The sequence below is a fragment of the Uranotaenia lowii genome, chromosome 2 (assembly GCF_029784155.1).
Source record: "Uranotaenia lowii strain MFRU-FL chromosome 2, ASM2978415v1, whole genome shotgun sequence".
Taxonomy (NCBI): domain Eukaryota; kingdom Metazoa; phylum Arthropoda; class Insecta; order Diptera; family Culicidae; genus Uranotaenia; species Uranotaenia lowii.
In genome coordinates, this window is record NC_073692.1 from 311350524 (window position 1) to 311377852 (window position 27329).

The window sequence follows — 27329 nt, forward strand, 5'->3', positions numbered from 1 at the left end:
TGAAAACGATTCAAATAGTTGTTTATACATTTTTACCCATTTTTTTAGAATTCATAGTGATGAGGAGTGCTTGATAAACAGATACCAAATGCTTCAGCTAAGTGATGCATCAAAACCAGTAAAAACATAAAATGGCTTAGTTTTTTAAACAAACGTCTAAGGTAAGGTAGTCCCAGAAGGAACAGTTTGTTAAATTTTGTTGATAAAAATAGATACGTAGCTACGGGTTATTTTATTTATTTTATTTACATTTCCTCCTATTCACTCGGTCCATGGCAACCGTTCTTCAATTTCTCGGGCATCCCACATTCGCCAGATCACAAAAGTATTAACCCAGCAGCGTTCGGAAGGGTGGTACCAAACGTTTACTCGGCCATATCAGGCCATTAAACCAAAGGTTCTCCATCAGTAGGAACCGCAGAGCCGACTTGAACCCCGGATCGCGGAAAAGCTGTCTTCGCGAGCGTTGTTGGAAGGGTGCCGATTCATCAACAAAGAACAACGTAGGAGGAGCTGCACTGTAAGGAACCCGCATCGGAAAAGAACCCAGCTTTATCGCAACGAACAGGATTTACTCAGGCAGGCAAACTGCTCATCGACAGGGGTCAGCACCAACAGGAGGCCTTCCTCATCCAAAACTCCGAGATTCGCGGAGAGCATTTCGTTGGTGGTGCATGCTCGTTACCCCACCCACATTCTTCTGAGGATATGGAGGCACATCCGAGGAGGCGAACCTTACCTCTCTAGTCAGGAGTTTCGGACGGTGCATGTTGTTGATGTCATACGATGACAAAAAAGTGAGCCCCATATGATCACTCTGAATACATAAAAATCATGAAAAGTAGTATGTTGTGGCCCAATATTTTGTTTTGAGAATCTTGTCAGCACAAAATCTTCTTAAGTAAACGAAGATAAAGAAAATAGTCAACAAAGTGCTGAAGAAAGGGGCCAAAACAAGCGGATTGCAGGTAACGCATGGGCACGCGATTCCTGGTGGAGTTAAAAGAAGCCGGTAATTATAGGTACTCCCAGCGCCGGAAAACAAAGCCAGCAGGCGGTTCTCCGAGGTCAGCTTGCCACAGTACCAGCGATGCCGTCAAACGTGAGTAGCAAATCAGGAGTAAAGTTAGATAATTTCCTGGTGGAAAATTTTATCCTCTTCAGGATCCCTTTTTATACGGGTTGCTTACCTTTTCTACGGAAGGCTCCCTACCTTTTGCCATGACGCTAATGCCTCTCGTTGCGATATCGTTGGCCGAAGGTGTGGAAGATTTTTTCGAAGCCATTGGTTCCACGGAACGCTTCCAAATTCGACACACGTGCCAGCTCCTTGCTTCATTCTTTAATCATCGGCGGGCTGAGAGCGCTATCAGGAATAGAGCAATTTCACTGCTTCCTCGACGGTCAGCGAAAAGAAAAGTGCACCATCAGTATCCCCCGAAAGGGGTGTTGATGACCACTCGACAGCAGCGAGAGAATCATTGCGGTCTATTTAGTCACGATCAAAATTGGAGCTCGATCACGATTGTCGGAGTAAGCAGGCACGACATTGTCGGAGTTGTTCAAGCGAACGGTGATAGCAAAGAATGTCAAGCGGAGGCAACCGAAGAGCAGCTATCAGCAACCGGAAAGGAGAATGAGTGCGTGATTGTTGCCATCCTCAACGAAACGATGCGGCGTCTAAGTCGACAGATTGCAGAGTGCGGAGCGGACTTTTAAATCTTTAAATTCGTTGGATCAGAATTTCCGGAATCAGGAGTATGATCATCGCCATCTTATCAATCCTCGAGGTCAACGAAACAAAGTGAAACAGCACGTAAGTATGTTCATATGTATGTATGTAGGTTATCCACCATCGGTACACGGATTCACCGCAGTTTTGCCAAGGGATGGGGTTACACGCATTTTTTAGACGATAACTAGATTTCCAATGCCTCGCACCTCATACCCGGACCCCTTGGCTTCGTTTGAACTGTTGTGTAGTGAATGTTTTGCATGTATGTGTCTGTATAAGTTGGTAGAATGTATCAATCAAATACACAGTTCATCTTCAACCGCCTGCAGAACAACGTGGATTGCTCAGAACAGCTATCATAACTGCCGTTAAATGCTCCCATCAGATCAACCCGGACGCGCGATTTTCTTAGACTTGCCCTGCGACGAACCCAATACGGTCAAAACAACCTGTATGCTGCGCACGCTTCAATGAAATATCTAGTGATTTCCATTTCAATGTTTCAAAAATTGTTTATAAATCTAGAATAAGATAGTTTAAATATTTTCATTGTACTTAGTTTTAAAGCATCTGCAAAGATTGAATAAATATATAAAACGCGAAATTCATCTATTCCTGCTACTTGTGACTCAGGCTTTAATATCTCTAAATCAGGGACGGGATTCAGCGATTTTTTTTATATGACACTGCATTGTTGAGAATTCTAGTAATGATTCCTTAATCAATAAATTGTTTAAAAAAAACTTATTGCTCCAAAGATCTCTATAATGAAAGGTTTCGGAGAAGTCGGTTTAATTTGCTTGAACACACGTCATTTTCGAAATCAAATATAATACACTATAAAGGGTCACCCAACAACGTTCAAATTTGTCCAAGATAGAAGCTTTTTAAACAAAGACACCAAGCTTTCCTTCCCCTCTAGTAAATATGATAAAGCAATTACTTTCCTATCGCAAGTCTTCGTCTCAAGAACATTTCCCAAAAATCTGCACCACCAAAACAACCACCTGACAGACGGAATTGCGTGTGTGTAGATTTTCGGCTCGCGTGACAGCCCAACATTGTACCGTTCCCAGATTCTTCCTTAAGAATGTGTGAATGGACGGAAAAATCCATCCGACTGTAGCTATTTCCGGACGACTATTATCTTTTCAAGAGCGAAGGGAGGGAGAGTGCCTAGTCCCAAAATCCTCACGTGATAACGACCATTTAAGAAATAGGGACACACAGGTTGGTGGTGTCTCTGATATTATTTTTCGGCTAGCGACTTTTTGTAGTTTACCACTCCTAAAAAGGAAAACGAAATCGCAGCATGTAGGGAAATGAGCTCTTCACTTGGATGAGAGACACTAGTTGAGACAGAGAAAAAAGGCAAATTTCTACACACCATGCCATGGCAAGATATCTGCAGGATGAGTGCTGTAATTTTTGGTGGGATATTGTTAAAATATGTAAATCACTAGATAGGGACGCATAATTTCTATTTTCCGGTCATGTTACGATTCGAAGATTCGTTCCACTGATGTTGATGATGATGGCCTCTCCAAATGGGAGCTTCCTCTTTATCTTAAAATAAGCCGAAAACGCATCTCTATTCGAGGGCAAATTAGGAAAACCAGCTGTTGTTTGCGATACGTGTCGTAGATTAGGGAAAACATATCACGGCCCAAATAATTGTGATATAAAATATTCAAAGAATGGACGAGTAGCTTTTCTGAGCTTTATTTTTAAATACTTGGATATAAATTTAAAAAGAAAAAAAAGAGCGTTCCATAAGGACGACATAAACTATTCAACAGTTCCAGTGTTGCGGATGCTTCTGATGATTGAAATTCGGTTATACACACGCACATACATTCACCTCTTTCGAACATTTCCCTACCACACAATATTGCATTCTGGTTTTTATTTTCTCTCAAAGTTGAATATAGAATAGAAGTGAATTTAACTTCTAAAGGTAGAACCTTTCTATTGGTTCCCTAAAACATGTACAAAAGGTATTGATACTTCCTTTTAAAAAACACAAAGTCCATTACTTACATATAAAACACTCGTAAGTTTAGAGGTGGCTCTCACACAACAAGCATTCAAATGTGATTTTTACTTTATGTCGTGAATGTTCTCTTTCCGATTCGCTTTTGCTTACTAAAAATGAACTAGGATTAAACCCTTCTTTAAGCCTAATAAGAGCTAGCTCAAACATGAACGTGAACAATGATGAATTAAATGGATTGCATTTTTGCCGACTTCCCGAAGCACTTTTTTTCCTTTTCCTGTGTCACATTCTATCACCGCGCTTCTCTTGGCTCCAAAATATCCGGAATGAACAAATCACTTAGGTAATTTATCTACGATTTCCTCCACTGAAATATTCCGGGAATGCTTAGCTATTCGAATCCGATTTTAAAAACTTAACTTTTCTGTACATATCTTTTCCTGCAATTTTGAACACTCTCTCCCTACCAAAAAGGCTAATCTAATAATGAATTAAAGTACGAGTTTATTGCGCTGTTTGATTCCCTTTTAACAAGTGTGATTTGCAGTTTTCAACAGTCTCTGGACCCCAGATTTTCATCCCCTCAAAATATAGAGATAATTTTAGTAAGAATCACACCATAACGATTATTTGAGTCTCTCACACTTATCGAGATACTTTTGCTTCTTCGAGTGAGCAGTGCTGTTGTTGGTGGTAACTCATGTGAACTTGAACGTGAACTGTATCCTCCTGCTCCGCGATTTAACAGGTATCCAGATTGTCGATGCCCCGTTCGATCTCCTCGATGGCGCTGTCCTCGGTTCCGGATCCGGTCAGATCGGACAGCTCGTCCAGGCACTTTTGCCGCTTTCGCACGTTCCAGTGCAGACACTCGGCCAGCGAATCGAACCAGTCGGAGATTTGATCCTGGGCGCAGATGCTCGGTACCGGGTAGATCGAGGTAGTCACGTGGAGGCTGGAAATAGGAAGAATTTTTTTAAGCTAGTTAGTCATTGTTCAAACAGATTCTTGGTAAAATGATCAAGATTGAAAGAAAAAGTTCTTCGGAAATCAGGGTTAGTGAGAATGTTCCCTAGAAGAAATGGGTTGTAGTTCTTACTTATTGCTGTGTGGCAGCGGCTTAAAGAATACTGCCATTGGGATACTGGTCCATGTCGTACAAGGCGACTTATCCAGTACTTCCCAGATATGTTATCTCATATTTCTGTCATAATATCTTGGCTTTCCTTGAAACTCTGTTTCAATAAAATCTCTACACATGTGATTTATAAATGTGAATTTCATTTATGTACGCATTGCTTACAGCCTAGAGGTATTTTCTTTTTTGGTAATCTGTTAATATTGACCAAGTTGAAATCATACAAGAATATGATTTGAATTACATACATCAGTTAAGTATCTGTGACATCAAGCACAATTTTGCTTATTTTTCCTTGTGTTATCGCAAGGGTCTAGGGCCTTCTATCTTTAGTAAGGTAACACACATCTTGTGGAGGTTAATGTTGTTTTATAAATAGACCTTCAATATTTAAAAAGTTCGACAAATTTCTCATTGTATCTAGTTTGAAATTGAAACTACAATATGATCCAGACAAAATGCGAAATCTGTCATCAAGGTTCAAAATCACTTTTCTTGATGGTTCTTACCACTTTTTATTCATACAGACATGCAGATAAATAATTTGAAACAAGTATAAATCACAAGTTGCTATTATCGAGAAGCCACTCTAACGGATGAGTTCCTGAGATAAACAAACTCTCTATACCGTCAATTCGTCGTGTGTGTCCTAAATTAGGAAGAAATTGTCCACAGTATCCGAAGTGGACAGTCTAGTTGATCGTGAACGTTAGTCGCCTAATACCATGGCCGTAGGAACGGGGGGGGTTTTGGGGGTTAAACCCCCCCCATGAAGGTCCAAAAATGCCAAGTAAATTTGTTTTCGCTAAACATAAAATTTGAAATTTCTAATGAAATTTTGATGAAAAACTAAAATGAGTCATGGGTAACAATAGAGCAACAATCTCGACACCGAGACCTCGAAATCTCATTCCAGGACAACACCGCAACCCGTGGCGTAGAAGATAGCCTTCAAGTCTTCTAAGCCAGCGGGTATGAGATCGAATCCCGGTCACGGCACACATAGTACACTTTCTGTGGGTTGGTGGTTTTAGCATTTGTAGTCATCATATCCTCGAAAGATGTACGCTTAGAGTTAAGAAAAAGGAATCTCTTCGAGGAAACGTCAAGTTTCATTGAGATCCTGTATGTGTTTGTGTTCGTTTAAAAAAAAAATTCTATAGCAGTTTTTCAAAAAAATCTCACTTGTTAGTAGTAATTGAGTCCAAAATGTTGAGTCCCAATAAAAACAGACTAAGCATACCAGATTTTTTGGATTTTGACCAGATTTTCTGCTTTTATTTGCAAAATCAAACGAAAATTTTAATTGAGTCATTAGAGTTATGTATCTCGCGTCAAAATAATTTATTTTAAACAAATTTCAACAACATAAACCTAAAAGATATTTTTTGGAAACTTGAAACAAGATTCTGAATCGGCTGATGTGTTTCGATTGAATAAAAGTAGTTTTCCATGTGTTTTTTTTTTTTTTTTTTTCTTATTATAGAGACTTTCAGCCTTGGGCTGGTTCGTCTCTTTCTAAGCGCACATCTTTCGAAGTAATGATGGCTAGCATCTCACAAATGCTAAAACCACCAGACCACAGAAAGTGTACTATGTATGCCATGACCGGGATTCGATCTCATGAACTTTGGCGTAGATGACTTGAACTCTAACCACTGCGCCGAAGCCGCTGGCTTTTCCATGTGTTTTTTATTTATTTTAATGGAATAATTCTGAAATTTGCCTGCATATTGAACGAATTTTTAGGAAAATTATGAAACAATATTCCCCTTATTTCGCGAGGTTTAAGAATAAAATTGCCTGGATTTGCCCAGTAAGTATCCACTTTATTGTTCTAAATTTTCAGGTTGGATCATCTCTGGTATAGAATCCTGCAAAGTTGAAACATGAGAAAGTCTAGAATTTTAAAATGTGAAATAATTTCATCCTTCACAGTTTTATTGAAATTTACTAATTCAATTACGAATAAATGATTGAAACCAAATTCATATTGAAAACCAATAAATTCAAAATCAAACAAAAGATTTCTGGTTAAAAGTTTTGATACAAATTTCGTTTTTGGGTTTCAAGTTCGTAAGACTTCTTATCTGGAATTTATAATAAGGTTTTGATTTTTGGTTTAAATTGCAGAATTCAGACTTGGAACTAAATTTCAAAGTTTGTATTCAGATTTAGCTCAAATTTAAGTTTAATAATCAATATTAAAATATCAATGTTAAAATTTTATCAAGGATTCAAATTGAATGAGATCACATTTTCATAACTTTGATTCTTGACTCAGAATAAAAATTTTAAGTTCAATTAAAGTCAGTTTAAAAACATAAACCTGGTGAAAATCACATATAAAAAAATCTGGATTCATTTCAAAGAATTTGTTTTTTGAAAAATCTAGATTTAAATTTTGAAATCTTTAATCTCGGGATTAAAATTATGAAATATATAATAATAAATGATTATTTTTGAACTTGTTTTTTATCTTTCTAAAAAATGTATTTAACATTATTTACATATATTGCAGATTCTTTAAATCAAAGGTTCTAATTTAAATCTTAACTTTAATCGAGTTTACAAGAGTAGAAAATGAACCTTATTTGAACAGTAAACCTTAGTTTTTAATTTTGTTGCTGAATATTTGATACATTTTATTTTATTATTCTTGTGGTTCAAAAGAAGAAGCTTCCTAATGTAAGTTAGTAAAAACGTTACTCGCGACTTTTCTCAACGATGCATTTGGCACACTGTGGCAATCAACTGTGTTCGATGTTTATACTCTTGAGCTTAAACTCACAGACATCAGTTCAGAAGGCAACTGATTTACCAACGACCTTTATTACAAGTCCCTATATTTTTTAAAGCTTCATGAAAAAATGGCATCTCCTAGGACTTATTTTCAAAAATAAATAATTTTTAATGCAAAATAACTTGAACTTCAATAATATTTACTAACATATACAAACATTTTTCACTTGTGTATGCATTGTTCAAGCAAAAATGTTATAGGAAAAAAATTGTCATCAAAACCCCCCCCATGAGCCGGTTCTTCCTACGGCCCTGCCTAATACCATCACAGTCCACACAGAAGTGTCGAAACAATAAACATAGGAAGAAACAATCCCTCGATGGGTTTACTTTACTCTGTCCAGGCTAGATCTGAATCGGGAGCCCACCTTCGCTATATAAGCCTAGGGATGAATGACTTGAAGAAGTTAAAATCCAACCAAATAAAAAAAAAAAAAAAAAAAAAAGCTATATAAGCCTCTGACGTTTGAAGCCCACGCCGCACAGTGGGACAGGACCTATGAAAGCTTGGCCAAAACCCTTTTTTGTAAATTTCGAGAATTTATCATGAATTTATGCTTTTCAGAAACTGTACATTACACCGATCACAAATCTGTCAAACATATTTAAAAAAATTTTGTTTCATATAATTTTCAACGTAGGTGACGTTGGGGTTTGATGCTGTTGCATTTTATCGCAAAAACAAACAAACAAAAATTTCAATCCCCCTTAAAATTTTATTTCTTAAAGAAATAAAAAAAAATAAAACATGGATGTGTTCTGAATAATAGGTATGAAATTTATTTATTTGAGGTTGAAGAATTGAAAAAATATCGTAATTTTTTTTCGAGCACAAACGTATAACCACAGACAAACAGACATGAGACTCTGAAGAAAAATCTTCAAATTTTTCGCAAAGCTGCTTATATTGCCATCTGGTGTCGACATTGCCTGTTATGAGAAACTGCAGTCACCAACCGGTTAAGAAAATAAAATATCATCACGATATCCATGGAATCAGGTATCTCCAAACCTGTTGTAAACAAATAAACATTTACATATAATAACATGTAATCTTCTTATACTCTAAAACATGCTGTAAAGAGTGCTAGAACCTATTAATCATTATTTATTCAGTAACACATTCGTTTTATACTCGACCTTTTAGATTTAGATCGACTTAGGATTTTTCAGTTACCAGACTTTGCCAGCCAATCATTAAAAAAAATCCTCTATTTAGACCTTCCCCTACAAGTAAAGTGGATTTTTCTATCTGTACAGATTTCACAAAACCGACTGACGGGAAAACCCCCGATTTTGATCAGATTAGTGAGAGTTCTTGCTAACTTTTGCAAATGTAACGTGTCGTTATTTATGAGTTCAAAACCGTTTCCGAATGAACTTATCTTAAGTTTTATTTAAAGGTATCGAGAAAATTTGCATATTTATTTGTTCAACTTTGGGTTTACACGGACAGAAACTTCATCAACAGTAACAGCAGCTCAAAATTGAATTTAATTATTCAACCTAAAATTATTGACGTACAATATTTAAATTTCTGGTTTATTTCCACAAACAAATTTTACACTTGTTTTAAAAAACAATCACGATATCAGCCAAACCGCTACGTTCAAAATGTTTGGTCTGGCGTTGGAATATTCTGCTTTTCTGCTATCCAGATTCTTCTCCAGCTCTTGCAATATCCGGTTCAAACATTCACGGAACTGATCAATCCATTCTAAATTTATTGACGATTCCTCCTGATTTAGCAACAGAATGAAACATGATTTCTCGTGGAATCGAAGATGCAAATGCTGTAGTGGAACCGCGTAGAACTATCTGGTACCAGCTGGTTCGGAAAAAACGAGGGGTACGATTGGGTCACGGACACAGGAAGTAACTAACGTTTTATTGATTTTCCTTGGAGTTTACCGCAATTCAAACTGAAAAATTTGATCTAATTTCACACCGTAGTTTGTTTACTTTAAATTTGTTTTGTTATAGGCTCCATGGATATGTATAAAACCAACAGCTACTATGATGAAAACAGTGTTGATATTCACACTAGTGCACTCTGGTGTCGACATTGCCTAGTTTTAAGAAAAACCGGAACCGGTTTGCGAAAACCTGAAACAGAGTGTCCCGTCTGTTTGTCTGTGGTATAACGTTAAAAAATTAAGAATTGTCATCGTATTTGGACATCTGGAAAACATGTTACCCCACGAGACCCCACTCTCATTCCTACTAAAACATTCAAATGGCAGTCTCAGCTATCCAACAAAACAACAATTAATTGCCACTTTTTGCCAATTCAAAAGTTATTCACGTTTTAGTGAAACATGTTTTTGGATCATTTTCGTACTTTGGGATTACTTTTGATAATTTTTTTTGCACGAAAAACTTGAACTCAATTGAATTTTAAATTCTTTTTTCTTTTGATAACTTATTTTCCACTTAATCTTTTTGATAATACTATTTCGGTTTTTTAAATGTGTTTTTTTATCATCAGGCAAGTTTGGAATTTAAACTCTCTATAACAGAATTCTTTATTCAACTTTTTTTTCTATAAAATGTCTCTTTTTTTGCGTTTCGATTATAGTCGTTTTAACATCTTTATGTCATTCGCGACTTTATATCAACGTTGCAGTTGGCGGACAGTTATTGAAAAACTTATCCGGTACAACTGTGTTCGATGTTTACTCTCGGGCTCGAACTCACGGACTTCGGCTCAGGAAGCAACCGACTTGTCAACTGAGCTACATCACGAGCCACTATAAAATGTTTCTACAACATTCGTTTAAAAGCAAAAAAAAAACTATATCTTCTAGTTTTACTCAAAAATAAAATAGAAATTATTTACACCCTAAATTTTTGGATATTTTGAGAAAAAAAAATGCATCCATGTTTTATTGCTGTCATAAAGCAACAGCCTACTTGATCCATTAGCTAAGGCTATGATCATTTAGTATCCGGACACTTCATTTCGGTGATAGCTACGTTACTAAAGCTCGGATATATACACCTTTACCTGGGCTTGTGATATAGCTCAGTTGGCAAGTCTGTTGTCTCCTGAGCCGATGTCCGTGAGTTCGAGCCCGAGAACACAGTTGTACCGGATAAGTTTTTCAATAACGATCCGCCAACTGCAACGTTGATAAATTCTCGAATGCCATAAAGAGATAGTAAAACGACTATAATCGAAACAACAAAAAAACAAACCTTTACCAGAGATGTGTTGGTAATGAAAAGGACTACCTTGTCTATTTTTCTCAGATTTTAAATAAAAGTGTGTTTGAGATATTTGCGATGCAAAAAGACATAGTAAAAATATTTTGCACAATCGCCTTGGAAATTCTTCATTATCGACTTGAAAACTCATGAACTGTTTGTGTTATTCTGATTTTTTTTTACCCAAATGGTTATAAAAGTATAGGAAGCCACCCTAGAATGCTCACGAAGTTCAAACTAAGCATCGGAGTAGAGTCCTGGTTCTCAACTATGGTTAAAAGTCTTTGGTTATTGGGTTCGGAAGGTAGATATAAAGTTTTGCCTGTCTAGTAGACACCAAGTAAATAAATAATAGTAAGCAGTTCTATAGATCGCAATCTGTGCAACCGTTTTTTTACGCAATATGACAGATGCGTCCTGATAGACCAGGTAATTTATGTTATGTTATGAATTTAAGAGGTCAAATTCTTCAAGATACTTCATTCTTCAAGCCTACTCATAAAAAGCTTCCAACCAGATTCGAATTTGGGTAAAATATCATGATTTTGCAAAGGTTTTGCTTCTGTGGTAAAAATAATAGATCAATACATGACTGAAAAAAGTGTGCAAAGATAAAAAAAAATAGAGATTTTATGATAAAATAAGAGTATTTCTTGTAATCAACTAAAAGTTTTTTTTATATATTTTACATAAAATATCATAATAACACCTTCATTTCCTCCATAGAAAGTTTTTCGATCAAATGAAGAGTTTTTAAAATACACACGTTTGAAACCGCCCGGATTCTAAATGATCATAGCCTTACTTATATAAGGTACCAATATAAGTTTATGGCTTATTTTTCGAACTTATTTGTTTTGTTACCGAGCTCTCACCTCATGCACGTGTTTTTACATTGGTTTGAAGAAAGTTTGGTTGTTTTTTTTAAGTTTTTTTTCCCGAGGTTTGGTTCAAAATGTTCCCGAAACGAGACTTAATGCCCAACTCTAGTTCGGTTTGTTTGCTGAATTCTCGAGTTATACATGAATTTTATATTTAATTTGTATGGAAGCATTCGTTTCATAGATGGAATGAGTTTTAAGCCATCATAATAAACGATTTGTGTACCTCGCAATCCTCAGAGGTCAAATTAATTTCAATTAACTAGATTTGTTCCTTTCCAAGTTCCTATCAGTTGAAAGATCTTTTGTAATTGCTTGATTAGTTTTTAGAATTGTAGAAATTTCGTACCATTTCTATGAAATCTCATTCTTCCAGAAAAGAGATGGGTCTCAAACTAGCGTTAAAATAACATGCATTTCTCTCTTGACAAATTTGGATCCATTTCCATTATTAATTCAAGAGTTGTGCAGATATTCAGATAACATTTGTATGGGAGCCCCCACCATTCTTATGAGGGAGGGATCTCAAAACAACTATTTAACGGTTCTAAAAACATTTACATAAAAATTTTCACGCAGGTCTACTGAGTAGCTTCCACGTTATTAAGGAAAATCAGCTAAACAAAGTTATCTTGATCAAATTTTACAACACCTAGATCAGTGGTTTTCAAAGTGGTCCCTACGGCCCTCAGGGGGGCGTTGAGAGCTTCCAAGGGGGCGGTGAGCCCAATTTTAAATTTTGGGGGGCGTTGCAAGGGGGCGTTGCAAGGGGGCGGTGAGGTCATATAAAAAATGTATCAATTTTGTATCACCTTAAAATTGTTAGGTTCCTATAAATTTTCACGTTTCAAATATATGAAAACGTTCAAAGCTTCACATTAAAAATTAAAAAAACACTGAAAATATGTTATTCGAGGTTTTGAAGCAGAATACAGGTTTTTATTTGTGAATTGTTATCATCATCATCATCATCAACATTTTTCTTCAATTTAAAAAAATCTTTAACGTAAATCACTGCATAAATTTATCGAAAAAAATACAGTTAGGTAAACAATTTTCTAGAAAATTTCAAAATACGAAGCATACATAAGGTTTTGAATTTTCGTGTAATTTTCAACAATTTTCAAATAAATTTGTGGATGTATAATTTTGTGGATACCACGTAGTCAATATTGCTTAGGTTTTCAGGAATTTGAGATCAAATTTTATAACTTTCAATAACACATCAAGGACCCTAACGAGAATTCTTGTTTTCTCGCTTGTAATGAATGAGCTAATTTTAGAATATTTCAATAATGAAACTCTTCTCTACTAAATTGAACATTCGGTGACTCAAAATACTAAATTTGTTAAATTTTGTCCTGCGAGTTTTGCGCAATAGAATGCCGAATTTGAGTGTTCTTGGCATAGATTTCTTTGTACGACAATATGATTATTGCAATAATTTTTTAGCATATATTGTGAGACTTATCTATTTTATTGTCATCTAAAAATAAGTATTTGAACAAGTTTAAAAAAATATTGTTTTCTCTAAATGAAGCTTTCAAGATGCACTGATTGTTTTAAATTTTTCTAAATAGCTCAAAAAATGAAATTTTCTTTGAAATCTAAAACAAATGTCATAAAGATGATAAATTTTGCGTAATTTTAGGGAATTTTGAGCCTTGTTCTACACACAAAAATTACGATGTACTCTGCAAATGTAAGTTAGTCGGCAATTTCAACGGTTAGTGGCTATTTTCTTTTAAAAAAAATTGCCTAGGGGGGCGTTGAGCTCGGAATCTCAGCAAAAGGGGGCGGTGAGTGAAAAAAGTTTGAAAACCACTGACCTAGATGAAAAAAAGTTACATCAAATTAAAAATTTTGATCAGATGAACAACTTTTCAGAAGACTTCAAACCAGTAGGATTTGATTTGAAAAAGTTATGAGGTTTTGACCATCGATTGGTCATGTCTGCCCCACTGTGCGCCGCAGAGATGGAAGCCTTCAGAGAATCGACACTTGGGTGGGGGGACCCACTGGCCTTTGCTTGAACATACGCCCATGTCATGTAGTCGAAAAGATTCAAATCCGGACTGCTCGGATTCCAAAGATCCTTCGATTAAAACTTCATATTCTTCTTCAGCTTTAAACTGAAAGCATATTCAACAACCAGTTTTGAATACCATGGTGGGATTTTTGGTAGTGAACTTAAATTTCACATTCTATGGCATATATCCCATATGCATAATCGTCATGAAAAAACCAAAAAAATGTTTCGCATTTTTATGGGTCATACTGTATTGCCGGCATAGCGAGAAAAAATATCGTATATATATCCGATCTTATATTTTTCCAAGTTAAAACATCGATCCAAAAAATCGAAGCTTTCGATTCGAAAGATCGATATTCCCTCAGGAACATTTTTTTTACAAGATGCATATTTGACTTCAAACCATAACAGCCGGGTGTTTTCTGCCGTAAGTGGGTTCGTCCTACTAAAACCACCTGGGGCTTCGTATGCCAGATGTGCCCCTTGGTTTATTTTTTGTATGTTTCTATTATTTAAAACTGCATATATAAATTCAGGCATGATCAAATTTACGTCTTCGAAAGTATCTTGGTATTCAAAACATATTCTGTATGGGACTTTAATGCGAGCAGATTTGAAAAGATCTCGATTATGTTCGCATAACAGTCCCATAATAAACTAAATTGATGCTACAGACCTTACCAATCGCCCAATTTCGAAAATTTCAGGCCCTACGATTTATTATGACAACCTAGAACACATTCCATTAAACGATTTTCGTTAATGCTGAACGTTGTGTTCATAATTTTAAAATATATTCAAAAACAGAAAAAGCTGATTTTGAACGAACAATTCTGCAATACAAGCCAATACTTCTAGACTAGATGCTTTGTGTCTTGAATTCATATTTCAACTAAGAAAGGAGATAAACCACAAAATATAAAAAATAATGCCTTTTTTTCAGTAAGTTATAACCTTAAGAGTTCGGACGAGTTAGGATAAAATTTTTTGAGTGGATTTTGTTGGTCAAGTTATTGGCTTTCCATTGATATATAAATCGAACATTAGTTTTGAAAAGATTTTTTACAAACAAGCAATCAAAAATGAGCTTTTTCCTCTAAAAACGGGAAAAAATTGAGGGTTTTTTTCTTCGAATTTTAAGTGTTTCTAAAGGAAAAAGCGCATTATTGATTGCTAGTTTGCAGAAAACCTATTCAAAACTAATATTAAATTTATATATCAATGGAAAGCCAATAACTTGACCAACAAAATCTACTCAAAAAATTATACGAACTCGTCCGAACTCTTAAGGTTATAACTTACTGAAAAAAGGCATTATTTTGGATATTTTGCAGTATATCTCATTACTTAGTTGAAATATGTAGGTATTTAAAATTGTGTGTTTTAACAATTTGAACAACTTTCTCAAATATAATTTGTTTGTAAATCGTATACTAAAAAAGATATTACATAAAAACTCAAAATTACTTGTTGAAATTCTCGTTATTTTTAAAATGCCCGTAACTTTTATGATTTTCATGCGATCTTTATTATGTCATCAACAGAGTTGCTTAATATAACAAGATCTACAACTTTTGTGAAGACATCAAGTTTCTAAACTAATTATTTCAAGAAATAATTTTTTTATCTCCCTTCCAGGTCGAAAAATCACATTTTTCTTTCAAGAATTTGATAGATCATCAAAAAATTTAAAAATGTTGCGAAGACATCAAATGTCTATCGTTTACCGTTTGTCCGCAAATAATTTTGATCGCTTATTAGGTGCATTTACCCTTGTGTGCGACGCCCAGATCGTTAATATGGACCACGCGTTTGATGGGCTGTTCTATAAGGAAGCATTCTGCAATCAAAGGCTGACGCTTACGGGAAAAACTGACTGCGCATTAGGGTGGCCCAAAATTGTACTATGTCTGGGATGTTGGGGGCTCAAGCTTCAAATGATAGCTAAGGGTGTAAGAAACAATATTTTCTTAAGCGGCGAATCAGAAAAATGATGTTTAGAGGTCGCACTGGTTCGATTTTTGGAAAATGCCATTTTTTCGACCTTTTTTCGTAATAACATTTTCAAATCTGGAAAAAGAATCAAACATGTGTCTCTAATATTTTTTGAATTTTCTTCATAATGTAAGTTTTGAACTAAAAATTTATTGGGACTGTTTTGGATCCTCAATTTGTATGTATGATTTTTTGAATTACGCAATACTATGAATTTTTGTAAAAAAAAAATATTAAAATTAACAAAAAAGTATTCTTTGGATTAAGATTTTTAATCAATATTGAATTCAAAAGATGCGCAACGTTATGATGTGCAACTTTGCAGAAGAAAGTGTATAGCTATGACTTGTCGTTTCAAAGTAATTCAAGTTTCACTGTGGAAAAAGTCACAATTTTCAATTTTTTGCTAAGAATTGTTCTATATTATGATGTTGATGAGTTTCGAGCAATCTAAGAACCAAATAAACTCCTGATATCAATTTTTTCCATCCTTTTATCGATCCTTCAATTAGCAGAAACAACCATGACTAGTTTCTAGATTTTTATTTAAAATTTATTTAGTGGTTGTAGCCATAACACATTCACCAAACCGTCACCCAAGTATGAGTAACACGACCATAAATCAATAAAAAATCTAAAAACTTAGAATGGTTCTTTCTGGTAATTTTAGGATTGATAAAAGGATCAAAAAATTTGATATCAGGAGTTTATTTGGTTCTTAGATTGCTCGAAACTCATCAACATCATAATGTAGAGCAATTCTTAGCAAAAATTTGAAAATTGTGGATTTTTTCCACAGTGAAACTTGAATTACTTTGAAACGACAAGTCATAGCTATACACTTTCTTCTGCAAAATTGCACATCATAACGTTGCGCATCTTTTGAATTCAATATTGATTAAAAATCTTAATCCAAAGTACACTTTTTTGTTAATTTTAATATTTTTTTAAAACAAAAATTCATAGTATTGCGTAATTCAAAAAATCATACATACAAATTGAGGATCCAAAACAGTCCCAATAAATTTTTAGTTTAAAACTTACATTATAAAGAAAATTCAAAAAATATTAGAGACACATGTTTGATACTTTTTCAAGATCTGAAAATGTTATTAGGACAATAGTTCGAAAAAATTCAAAGAAACATGAAGTTTCACATGTGTGTGTTTGTTTTTTTTTTCATGCTACTCTTTGGACCATGGCAGTTTGGCATAATCCAGGCCAGTGAGTCGATAACTTTCGAAGCACTTGTTGTGATAGTGCACCGAAACTTAAACAGCTGTCGACCATCACTCCTAAGTATTTTTGCTGCTGTTTAAAAGATGTGGTGCAACTATTTTGTTGCTCACGAGTAATATGTACTTCGGTTCAAACCATATTCGGCCCATCAATTGTGGGCTATCTGAAGCTTGACTCCTTCCATCCAGATGACGACTCTTCCTACAGACACCGTTGCAAGGTATTTTACCTTCTCAATTGTTTCGCCGGTGATCATGAGCACGATATCGTCTGTAAATTCAACTATCTGCGCCCCTCCCTCAATAACTAAAAAGCAAACTAAGTACATAACTAGGATCGCAGGGCACATCTCTATGGAAAAAGTTGGCCAAAACCTGTTTTTTTGTTTTAAATGATTAAAAATCTTTTTTTCATTTTTTTCAAGTTTACACAACTTATTATTTTAACCAGAATTTCAGATTTCATAATTTTGGGCTTTTCGGGTCATTCACTGCATCCGTGTAAAATGGTATCAAAACTGATGTTATGAAATCGCTTGGTACATCTTTGTACCTGAAAATATTCACATTTTCGTAGATGATGGAAAGAATTAGAGAAAAATGAGCTATCAAAGAACGAAAAGACATAAGCCGTAAATATAATGAATTTTTCGAAAAAGATACAACGGCTCACCGGCAGGACTTGAACCTGTAATCTCCGCTTCAGTACTACGGCGCGTTAGCCAATTTCACCACGGTGAACATGATGAAACCGGCGAACCCGAGCAATCGAGCTCTGCCGATCAACTGCTGGACCTTCTATCGAAAACACCATGTATATCCAGGGTTGCCAACTGTTTTTCGAAAAAGTCTGGAAGATTTTGAAAAAATGTCTGGAAATATGTGGAAAAGTCTGGATACCTTACTTTTGGGTGGTGACCTTTTTTTTTTTTGGTCGCCAGATCCCAATGTTGCAGTTGCAGATAGCCACTAATCGTTTGTTTCTGACACTATCACTTACGTTGTTCTGTTTGACTCGCAATTTGCACAAGTATGCGCATGATTTTTCTTTTGGACAGAAGCATTCGTGTGAAATGTGAAATTTTTTCCGGTGGAGCCCGGAAGATAAACTAAAACATTAATTTGTAAAAAGCAATAAAAGTTTGTTCGGAAACATTGCATTGTTTTGTTTACCTTCTCTATTACATGTGTTTATCAAGAAATAAGCGCAATTTCAGCAATTCATTGAAACTGAAGATTGGTAAAAGAAATTTTGTTCATAGTCACATTATTCTGCGTGTTACGCAGCTTGTAATTGTACGTGTTTACGCCAAATTTTGGAAGACTAAATTTATAATTTTGATACATCAATGTTTCGAGTTATGCCATTACGAACTCACTATACCGATGGTTTAAAATCGACAATATGCAACAGCTATCTTACAACCGAAAAACCTAAAAAAAAATAATTCTTTTTTAATTTTAATTTCGAGGTTTTGGCCAGGATTTGGGGTAAAATACTACTGTGTGGGCTGGTTGAATGGAACTGAGAATTAGAAATTGGAAAGGAGTTCAACAACTGAGAAAAACTGTTACTGTCTCCAACTGAAGGCAATATCAGCGGGAGCAGGCAAAAAGATTCTTTGAACTGAGTACATAATTCGTTCAAACATGTAGAGATACTAACACAGATATCTTGAAAGGACGCTGTTCAACAAGACAGTAGGTATCTCCATTATAAATGGAAAACGACGATTGTAAGTTATCTGTAGGTTTGATTTAGAAACTACAGAGCATTTTATATGCAGCATGGATTTGCATATTTGCAGTAAAAACAACAAGTCCACAAATCGTAAGAAAGGTAATGTTATTCATACCAAAATAAGAAAAATGCTTAATTAACATTCAACTGTTACTACAATCAAAAGCATAAAGATGATGCGAGTTTCTTAAAACTGGATGGTAACAAAATAATGTTAATTTTGAAATCATTGTAGTTTCGGGGTCGTACCCCTTGGTGAAAATCATTGTAGTTAGTTTTCATCGTTCTAGGTTGCACATATGCACTTATCTAATTAAAAATGAATTTTAAAAAACTTGCCTATCACCATGAAGTAACTCCTGACGGTTCCTGCCGTCGAAAGATACCCACGAGCTGTTCCTACTGTCGGGAGATAACGCAATCTAAAACAGAAATGGAAAATTTTCAGTAATCTAAAAAGTCCTGGTACAGTTTTCGAGTTATCAACCCACCTTCAGCTCCACCCCAGCGGGCAGCACAATGGGCCGGAAGCTGAGCGAGTGGGGACAGATCGGTGTCACCAGGATGGCTGGCACCGAGGGGTGAATCATCGATGCTCCGGCTGCCGCCGAATAGGCCGTACTTCCGGTCGGGGTCGACACAATTAGCCCATCGCCCTGCACCGACGTTATGTGCTTCCCATCCAGGAACAGATCGATGTTGCTCAGGTACGACGACAGACCCCGATCGATGACCACTTCATTGAGAACCTGCGGCGAGAATGATGGAGGTTATTGGAGAGGCTAAAAATGTTGTAGAGTAAACGGGTCTCACCAAAATATTTGTATTAGGATCCTGAGACGACCGGAGGGTGGCGATCTCCTGTTCGGTTTTGTCTTTACGAACTATGATACACCGAAGTCGACTCCTTAACGTTAGGGCAGCGTGCCCTTCCAGAACGTTGGTAACCTGTTCCTGGAAATTGTCAAACTGGAACGGCGTCAAAAACCCAAGAGACCCCAGATGGAACGCCATCACCGGTGGGACGGATTTCTGGAACAGCAAGGACGCATACAGCAACGTTCCATCACCTCCAAGACAGATAATGAAATCGATCTTGTCCGTTAGATCGTCCCGACCATCCCTACAATGAAACAATAAACAGTTAGAACTTCCGGAAGGGAAGAAACTAGACCATCTCAACTCACTTAAAAGTTATCAACTTGTCCTGGATCTTGTGGAACCGCTTGTCCTCCGTTAGCAGCGGATCGTCCAGGATTGCTCCCTCTACCCACACGACCATGTGCTTTTCGTGGATGAGCCATTCAACGAGCTCGACAAACGGCTGCAACACCTTCGAGTCACGAACCTTCTTGATGACCAGCACCGCCAGCGGAGGTTTGTACCAGGTCAGCCGTTGGCTGGCGGGATCTTGAATTTGCCTGGAATTTGCAAAAAAAAAAAACAATTAGAAATCAACTGTGAAAATCAACTGAGACAATTTACTTACATCACCATTGCCGAATTTTTCATAATCCGCCCACATGGTCCAAACTGTTGAAATGGAGAGGGTGCGTTCAAACTTCTCGTTCGCCTGTTGAAAATTAGATAGAATAAATAAAATTAGTTAGTTACACATATATTTTACAAAACTGTCCAATTTTAAATTTAGCAAAACAATTCTAATAAAGTTCAAAAGAGCTTTTTGTATTTGCGGACAAAGTATGTACCTAAAACGAATCACACAACGAATACCGAACAAAATACTCAGTTCTTGAATTATTGTAAGTTACAATTTGTAACAAAACTGAGGTTTCACTGTTGACTCAAATTCGATCATTTTTGTACTTATATGCATCTATTTGACTCTGAGGGCCTCAATTAACATGAAAAACTGATGAATGAACTGATGATGAATAAAAATTTATCTTAAATATTTTTCCAATTACGGAAATGTCACTATTGATTTAGAATTTATTTACTTTGTTTTACTAAACTTGAAACTATTTTTTTTAAACTTATAACTACAAATACCATCCATAAGTTTGATGTGTCGAACTGTATTTAAATTTCACATTCATATGACACAGCTATTTTTTAAATAAATCTTCAGATATCTTATTTCTTAGTTTATTCAAGCTTAATAAATTCGTTCTATTTTTCTAAAAACTAACTAGTTCAACTATTTATTCCACCAAACTAGTTTAAAGCCAAAATTTGCATATTGTTTCGTGAACTTATCTATTTTTTGGAAAACTATCAATTTTTACAAATACCATCCACCCTATTGGAAATTTAAGCATTTTTTGTAGAGTTAGGAGCAGTTTTTGTGACCAAAACGAGCCCCTTAACTGAAAAATTTGCAAGGAAAATTCTTTTATCTTTTCTATGTTAAGAAAAAACAATCTATAGATAAAATCGTTATTCCATTATTATTATTTTTTCTTGTCAATTAAATTTGGTCATTTTTTTATATGGACAATGTTAATTTTTATTTAAATATCATTTTTTTTATTTTAAATTCTTTAAATTTATTAATGCTTAGAAACTCCTACTGTTTTTTTTATTTGGTTTCTTTTATTTTTAACTCTTTCTAAATATTTTTTTTTTTTAATTATTCATACTATCTCATTAGTTTACACGGTCCAAATTTTTAGTTATTTAGCAATGAGCAAGGAAAATTATAGTTCTACCTTGATAGGGGAGATGAGGGCATAATGGCCACGTTCGAAGGACGCTAGTTTAACCATAGAAAACAGTTATGATATGTGAGTTACATCATTAGTTTGAGTTGAGTTGAATTTGCTGCTTGAATCTACGGCAGAAAATGCTCATCGTGCCCCGATCAATGGTGCTTTATACGCCCCGAATCAACAAATTGAAGTAAAACCGCATTTGAAAGTTGATTATAGTGAAAAATCAAAAATTTAATGATGGTGAAAATTGAGGAACAACGTGTACATCATGTTGCAGTACGTACTTCATAGATCAAGTTGATTAAACGATCATAAGAGCTTATATTCCGGTGCTTAAAAAATATAATATTTTCGTCACTTGAGAACCTAGTTGATTTTTTTTTTCGAATACTTTTGTAAAGATGATAAGGAGATTTCTTTTTTGCTGAAAAATTAATACTATAGAAACTACAAAACTGTTCCTCATAAAAATTAATTTGTGAAAATTCGTACTTTCGTGGAAAAGAGAAGTGCTTACTATGCCCCGGGTGCTCGTTATGCCCTTATCTCCGCTATACGGTTTAAACTTAAACTTTTTTTAAACTGGTTAATGCATGGCATTTGATAATAAATGGTTTTTCGTTCAAAAATTTAGTGTAAAAGTGAAAAACGACAAAAAATCTAAAGAACCAAACAGTTCCAACAACGAAACGATACGAAAATAATCTGAATGTTCTATTTAGCAATTGTTTCAAACTGTTGACTGTATCAAAATCATCAGCAAAGAAATGATATATTTTGAAACAAAAGGACAATTATCTGAAAATTAACGCCTGAAGTCCAGCTATTCAGCTTCTATCGAAACCAATTATTTTAAAATTTTGCAGCCAGAATCAGACAAGTTTGTCGGTTTAAGTACTCAGTTTTTGGGTTTTGTGTTTTGTTTAACTGCTAATTGAATTTTCGAGGCAATAAAAAAATTTGAAATGTTTTGCAATACTACTATGTTGTACCTAAAAATTTAGAAATACGATATACATTAAAATGCTGCAAGCTTTGTAAGGAAATTTCAAATTTATAAATTTTTACACCTCACATGACTTTTTTGGTAGTTTTTACAGCCTCAAAGAGCAATAAAAATTTTGGAAGCGATTCATTCAGTCCTGGATTGGCGAAACGAGTTTATATTTTGTATAAAAATTTGTATGCAAAATAAAATTTCATTCCAAAATCACTAGAAATATACTGAAAACTCAAAAAATATAACTTTAGATTTTTAATATTCCTTGATTCTTACTCTATATTTCATATAAACCAACCGCAAACCTTACTTATGTTCCAGAAAAAATATTCTATGTAATACCTTTAAAAAATATTTTTCAAGACATTTCTTTTAACTTTCGCGTTTTTTATTGCTTATATGAAAGTTGTTCAACCGTAGGATGAAAATTTAAGTTCCCAAAAAACTGCATTGCATAGCGAATGAATTTGTTTAATAATATAATTTTGGAAAAAAAAACATTTCATGAAAATATTGAAAGCTCTAGAAAACAAAGCTTGTCATTTTTGAATACTATTCGATGGATTAAGATTTTTTTTATTTTGAAATCATTAAGAATTCTTCCATGGAATACTTAGCTTCTTCTCATGTTAGCAAAATATGAAGCTTATGAATAGGCAAAATCCGAAATGAAAGACGAACATAATTTCAAGCTTGTTTGAATTTCCTGGGTGATTAAAAATGCAAAATTACTTCTTTCATACAAATTTTCATACAAAATGAAAACTCGTTGCGCTAATTCAGGAATCAACCAAATCGTCTCAAATTGCAAACTGATACTGGAGCAAAAAGCCTATTTTTGCAGCGGCCTAAAATAATATATAAGGATTTGTTCTTCATTTTCAATTGTTTCCAGGATCCCGAGAATTTCCGGGAAGAGGATCGTCAGATTTCCCAATGTCTATGTTATGTTGAATTTATTACCGGCTTATGCTCTTGAATTTTTTGTTTATCATGATTTTCAAATTATTCACTTTTTTCTCTCGACATTTAAATATTGTTTATTTTATTATTTTCTTCATTTTTTCGTTTCTAAACTGCCTGATCTTAAAGCTTCCTGATTTTTATTTTAAATTTTTAAATTTTTTGAGGCGTTGCTTTTTCCGCTTTTTTTTCGTTGTTTCAATTACCCTGTTTTGTTTTCTTTGTTGTTGACTTAATTTAATAACCCAGGTAATATTGATTAAGCCAACTATCATTTGAAAGATTTATTATGGTTTTATTATGGCATTTTCAATTTTATGTGCATCTAGTTTTATAACCGTTTTTGTTATGGACATGAATAATGCTAAGGTTCTCTATTCAACTATTAGATTTCAGGTAGTTCTGAAAACGGTAATAAAACTTTTATAAATATACTATTTAGGTGGTTTAGAAACAGTTCTGAATGCTCCATTGAAACTCCAATAAAATATAAACTAAAAAGTTTGCTTCAAGCTGTTTTGCATGTTTTATAAGAGACACGCTGTGCTTAATTTGACAACCGTTTCAAAGTTATGTGACAGTTCTCGATCAAGTTGTCAGAATAGGACACGCTTAGGATAGGTTGCACATATTTGAATTGAAACTCCCAGTTTTACACATTTTTGTGTGTTGTTTTTGAATTAAATAAAAAAAATAAAATTCTTTGCGAATACTTCATATCACCGGAAGTGGTATGAATACTCTACAGGTAGGAGAAAAAAATTGTTGGTTGACGCCAACATTAATTCAAGATGGCGACATCCGCTTTCCTTTTCAAACCTGTTTAATATTGATAATGCCTTGACTATGATTGAGGATGAGGATGAATGAATTCTACGCGGGTAAAATGTTGGCTTGCAAGAGGATGTTAAATTTTAGCTATTTATGAAGCTCTCATAAAACCGTTATCAAACATAACATTATTGACAGCCAGTTTTAGAACCTTAATAAAGCTATTATGCATTGAATTGATTAACGCCATGTTGGTTGCAATATCGAAAGGCACAAAATGACGCCAAGTTGATGGATTCGCAATGTCAAGTATTTGTGATTATTTTTACAGGCCTATTTTCAATGTATTCCGTAATATTTGCGATGTCATTGTGTTATGTAGGATCCCGCATTAAAAAATAATAAAAAAAAATAAAAACTCCGAGAAAAATACGGAATCGAAAAACACAAAAATTGCTAACATATTTTATAAAAGCTTTGAAAACCAAATTTAACTGCTTGAAGATTTTATCAGAGACTTAAAAAAAGGTTATGATGACGTTTCTAAACTAGGGCCAAATAGCCATATTTGAGCTTTATAAGCTTTTTATGGGGATTAATGCTACAGCTCTAAGTTCAAGCATTTAGGACATCGAATCAATTGTCGATATAAAATTTCCACTGCAATTACATCAATAAACACAGCTTAAAAATGACGCTTAGCGTTTATGTGCACATCTAATTCGTTACCTACAAAATGTTACAATCGATACAATTTACGATACACCTGTGTTTACACCAGGATCGCCAAATTAAGTGCTAATGAACCAACGTTCGGAGCTAAACAATCAAACCAATTAATTAGAAGTTCATTAAATCAGTCGCCAGATTTCCTGAAGCCCGATCTTGTGGGCTCTCTGGGTAACCCCTCCCCCTTACATAACTGAGCCAAGCCATTCACACCACAAATAAACCAACAAGATTCCTAAGCTGCTTAACAATAACACCAGCCGTCAACAACCATTCACTTCGCCAAGCGGCGGCGGGCGGCACAAAATACTGACTCTATTAAGTCCAAACCAGACAAGCCGGCGAGGCCTAACCAGTGATGCGTTCCTTCCTTCCTTCCTCCCCGATTAGTCCTTCCTCCTTCATTCATCGTAGCCCGCTAGCCAAGCCAATCATCGTGACCTGGCCTAGAGACTTCCTAGAGAGATGCGTGGGTACCTGCTTAACTAACTATAACTATAGCGACATGGAAGCTTCCTTCCTTAGGAAGTCCTTCACACACTCACCGGCGTCTCTGTTGAAAAGCACCACTTAGAATGCCCGTATTACTCAACATTGCGTGATCTTTGATCGATCGTGATTGATCTATCCCAACAACTTCGACAGCTAATATTTCGAAACTGGAAGACTCAAACCTCACACCCACACATCACAACACTGACTGTTCCATTCTGTTCTGGTTCTGTCAACAAAAACACCACCTAAATTGGAATGAATCGATTCAACAACTCGAACGTGTCGCGTCACTTTAACGTCATCATTTGTATCGAGTCGATGACGGCTGCGCTTTGTCGTCGTCGTCGTCGGGGCCCAAAAACGAGTTCAACCAACCAATAATAATCAGGTGACTCGGCTCTAACTGGCAACAGGTTGATAGGTTACTGGGTATGTTTCTCTTTCAACCGAGATAAGCTACCTTCTGCCTTCCAAAGGAAGGAAAAAAATAGTGAGTCTCTCTTGTAAATATGTGAGTTGGAATTGTAGATTGTGGCGTTGAGATTGCGCATGTTGAGAGAATTACAGGTAGCGCGGAACATGACTTGATGTTTTCCTTATTTGACAGCGGTATCTGTATTTTACTTTGAACGACGTTATCGGAAGGATCTGCCGCTCGATTGGTTATTCAACAATCGATAAACAAAATTGTCGTCTGTGTAAACATAAACAACTTTACAAATTCGTTGAGGCTTAGATAGTTGAAGATCGATTCAAAAATATACCATAGACATTCGATGTTCGTGAGTACGAGCCCAAGAGAAAACATCGACCACAGCTGTACCGGATAAATTTTTCAATGACTGTCGGCCAACTGCATGCATCGTTGATATAAGTCGCAAATGACATTCTCAGACAACTAAAAGTCCCATAAAACAGGTACAAAAAAAGCTTACTAAGCCCCATAAATAGTAGTTATGAAGTACGTTCTATGCAGCTCAAAATTTGAGCTCTTATTGATACTTTCAAGTTCCAAAACAAGTCTTATTGACCTTTTATTCAGCTTCCAGCGGCCTTTTAATTCAGCTTCCAAAAATCGTAGAATGAGCGAAAAATTCTCTTTCTATCACTATGTTCAGTACATGGTGCAGCCATGATGCAACGCGCCGGATTCCAAACTTGATAAATTGCGGTTTGCCGAGATTTGATCAATTTGCTGCTCAATTGCTTCTTTCCTACATTTCCTACAAACAACGCATCAGAATGGTCATTCAAGTATCAAATTAATTATTGGAAAAATGCCCAGCTTGGGGATCGAACCCCGACCTTCATGTTGACATGATTTTGTAGCACACCTGTAGGCGCACCCAACCAACCAGATAGATAATCAGCCAGAAAGAAAGCACCTCAATGAACTTTTTGTGATTAAGTTAATCCCATTTTGAGCACTTTTGTGCTCTTTATGTGACTTAAGTCCCTTACAATGTACATAATAATCACTTTTGCAACTTTCAATTTCATTAATGAGTACTTATAGTTAACTCATGGGAATTGGGCTAAATAAATTACATACAACGTAAATATTGATCACTATTGCAACTTATAAGTTCATTAATGAGTACATAAAGTTTACTCAAACAAACTGAGCAGTTAATTCTCTTTATCAGCCAATATGTAACTTTCAAAGCCATCATTCAAGTGAATATGTGACTTTTGGTTGCTTGGGTAAATATGTCATAACGACTATAATTGAAACAAAAAAACATTACAATAGACATTGACATGTTTGATGACTTTAAACAGCCCAACGTAAAAAAAAAATTGTAAGTTTATAAATTTAAAAAAAAATCGTTCTAAGGAAGTAGTTTTGGAACCAAAACTTCTTATCAATTCTGAGCGTCACCCGCCTTATGTACATAACAACAGAGAACAGAAAACCCTCAGTGCGTTCA

At 35.2% G+C, this 27329-nt stretch overlaps 1 protein-coding gene across 9 annotated transcripts in view; it reads right to left on the reverse strand.

Moving 5' to 3' along the window:
- Positions 1-3441: 3441 nt before the first annotated feature.
- Positions 3442-27329, reverse strand: part of LOC129750112 (NAD kinase-like) — a 181797-nt gene continuing 157909 nt past the window's right edge. For 8 of the 9 annotated variants that reach the window (XM_055745341.1, XM_055745336.1, XM_055745338.1 and 5 more), the window contains 6 exons: positions 20255-20338; positions 19953-20186; positions 19579-19888; positions 19257-19514; positions 19105-19187; positions 3442-4686 (listed from right to left, as the gene is read on the reverse strand). In XM_055745341.1, the coding sequence (XP_055601316.1) occupies positions 4473-4686; positions 19105-19187; positions 19257-19514; positions 19579-19888; positions 19953-20186; positions 20255-20338 (1183 nt within the window). In that variant the 3' untranslated portion in view covers positions 3442-4472. Of the gene's footprint in view, positions 4687-19104; positions 19188-19256; positions 19515-19578; positions 19889-19952; positions 20187-20254; positions 20339-25448; positions 25524-27329 lie in introns of those variants that run through there. The other variant, XM_055745342.1, reaches the window with a different exon arrangement.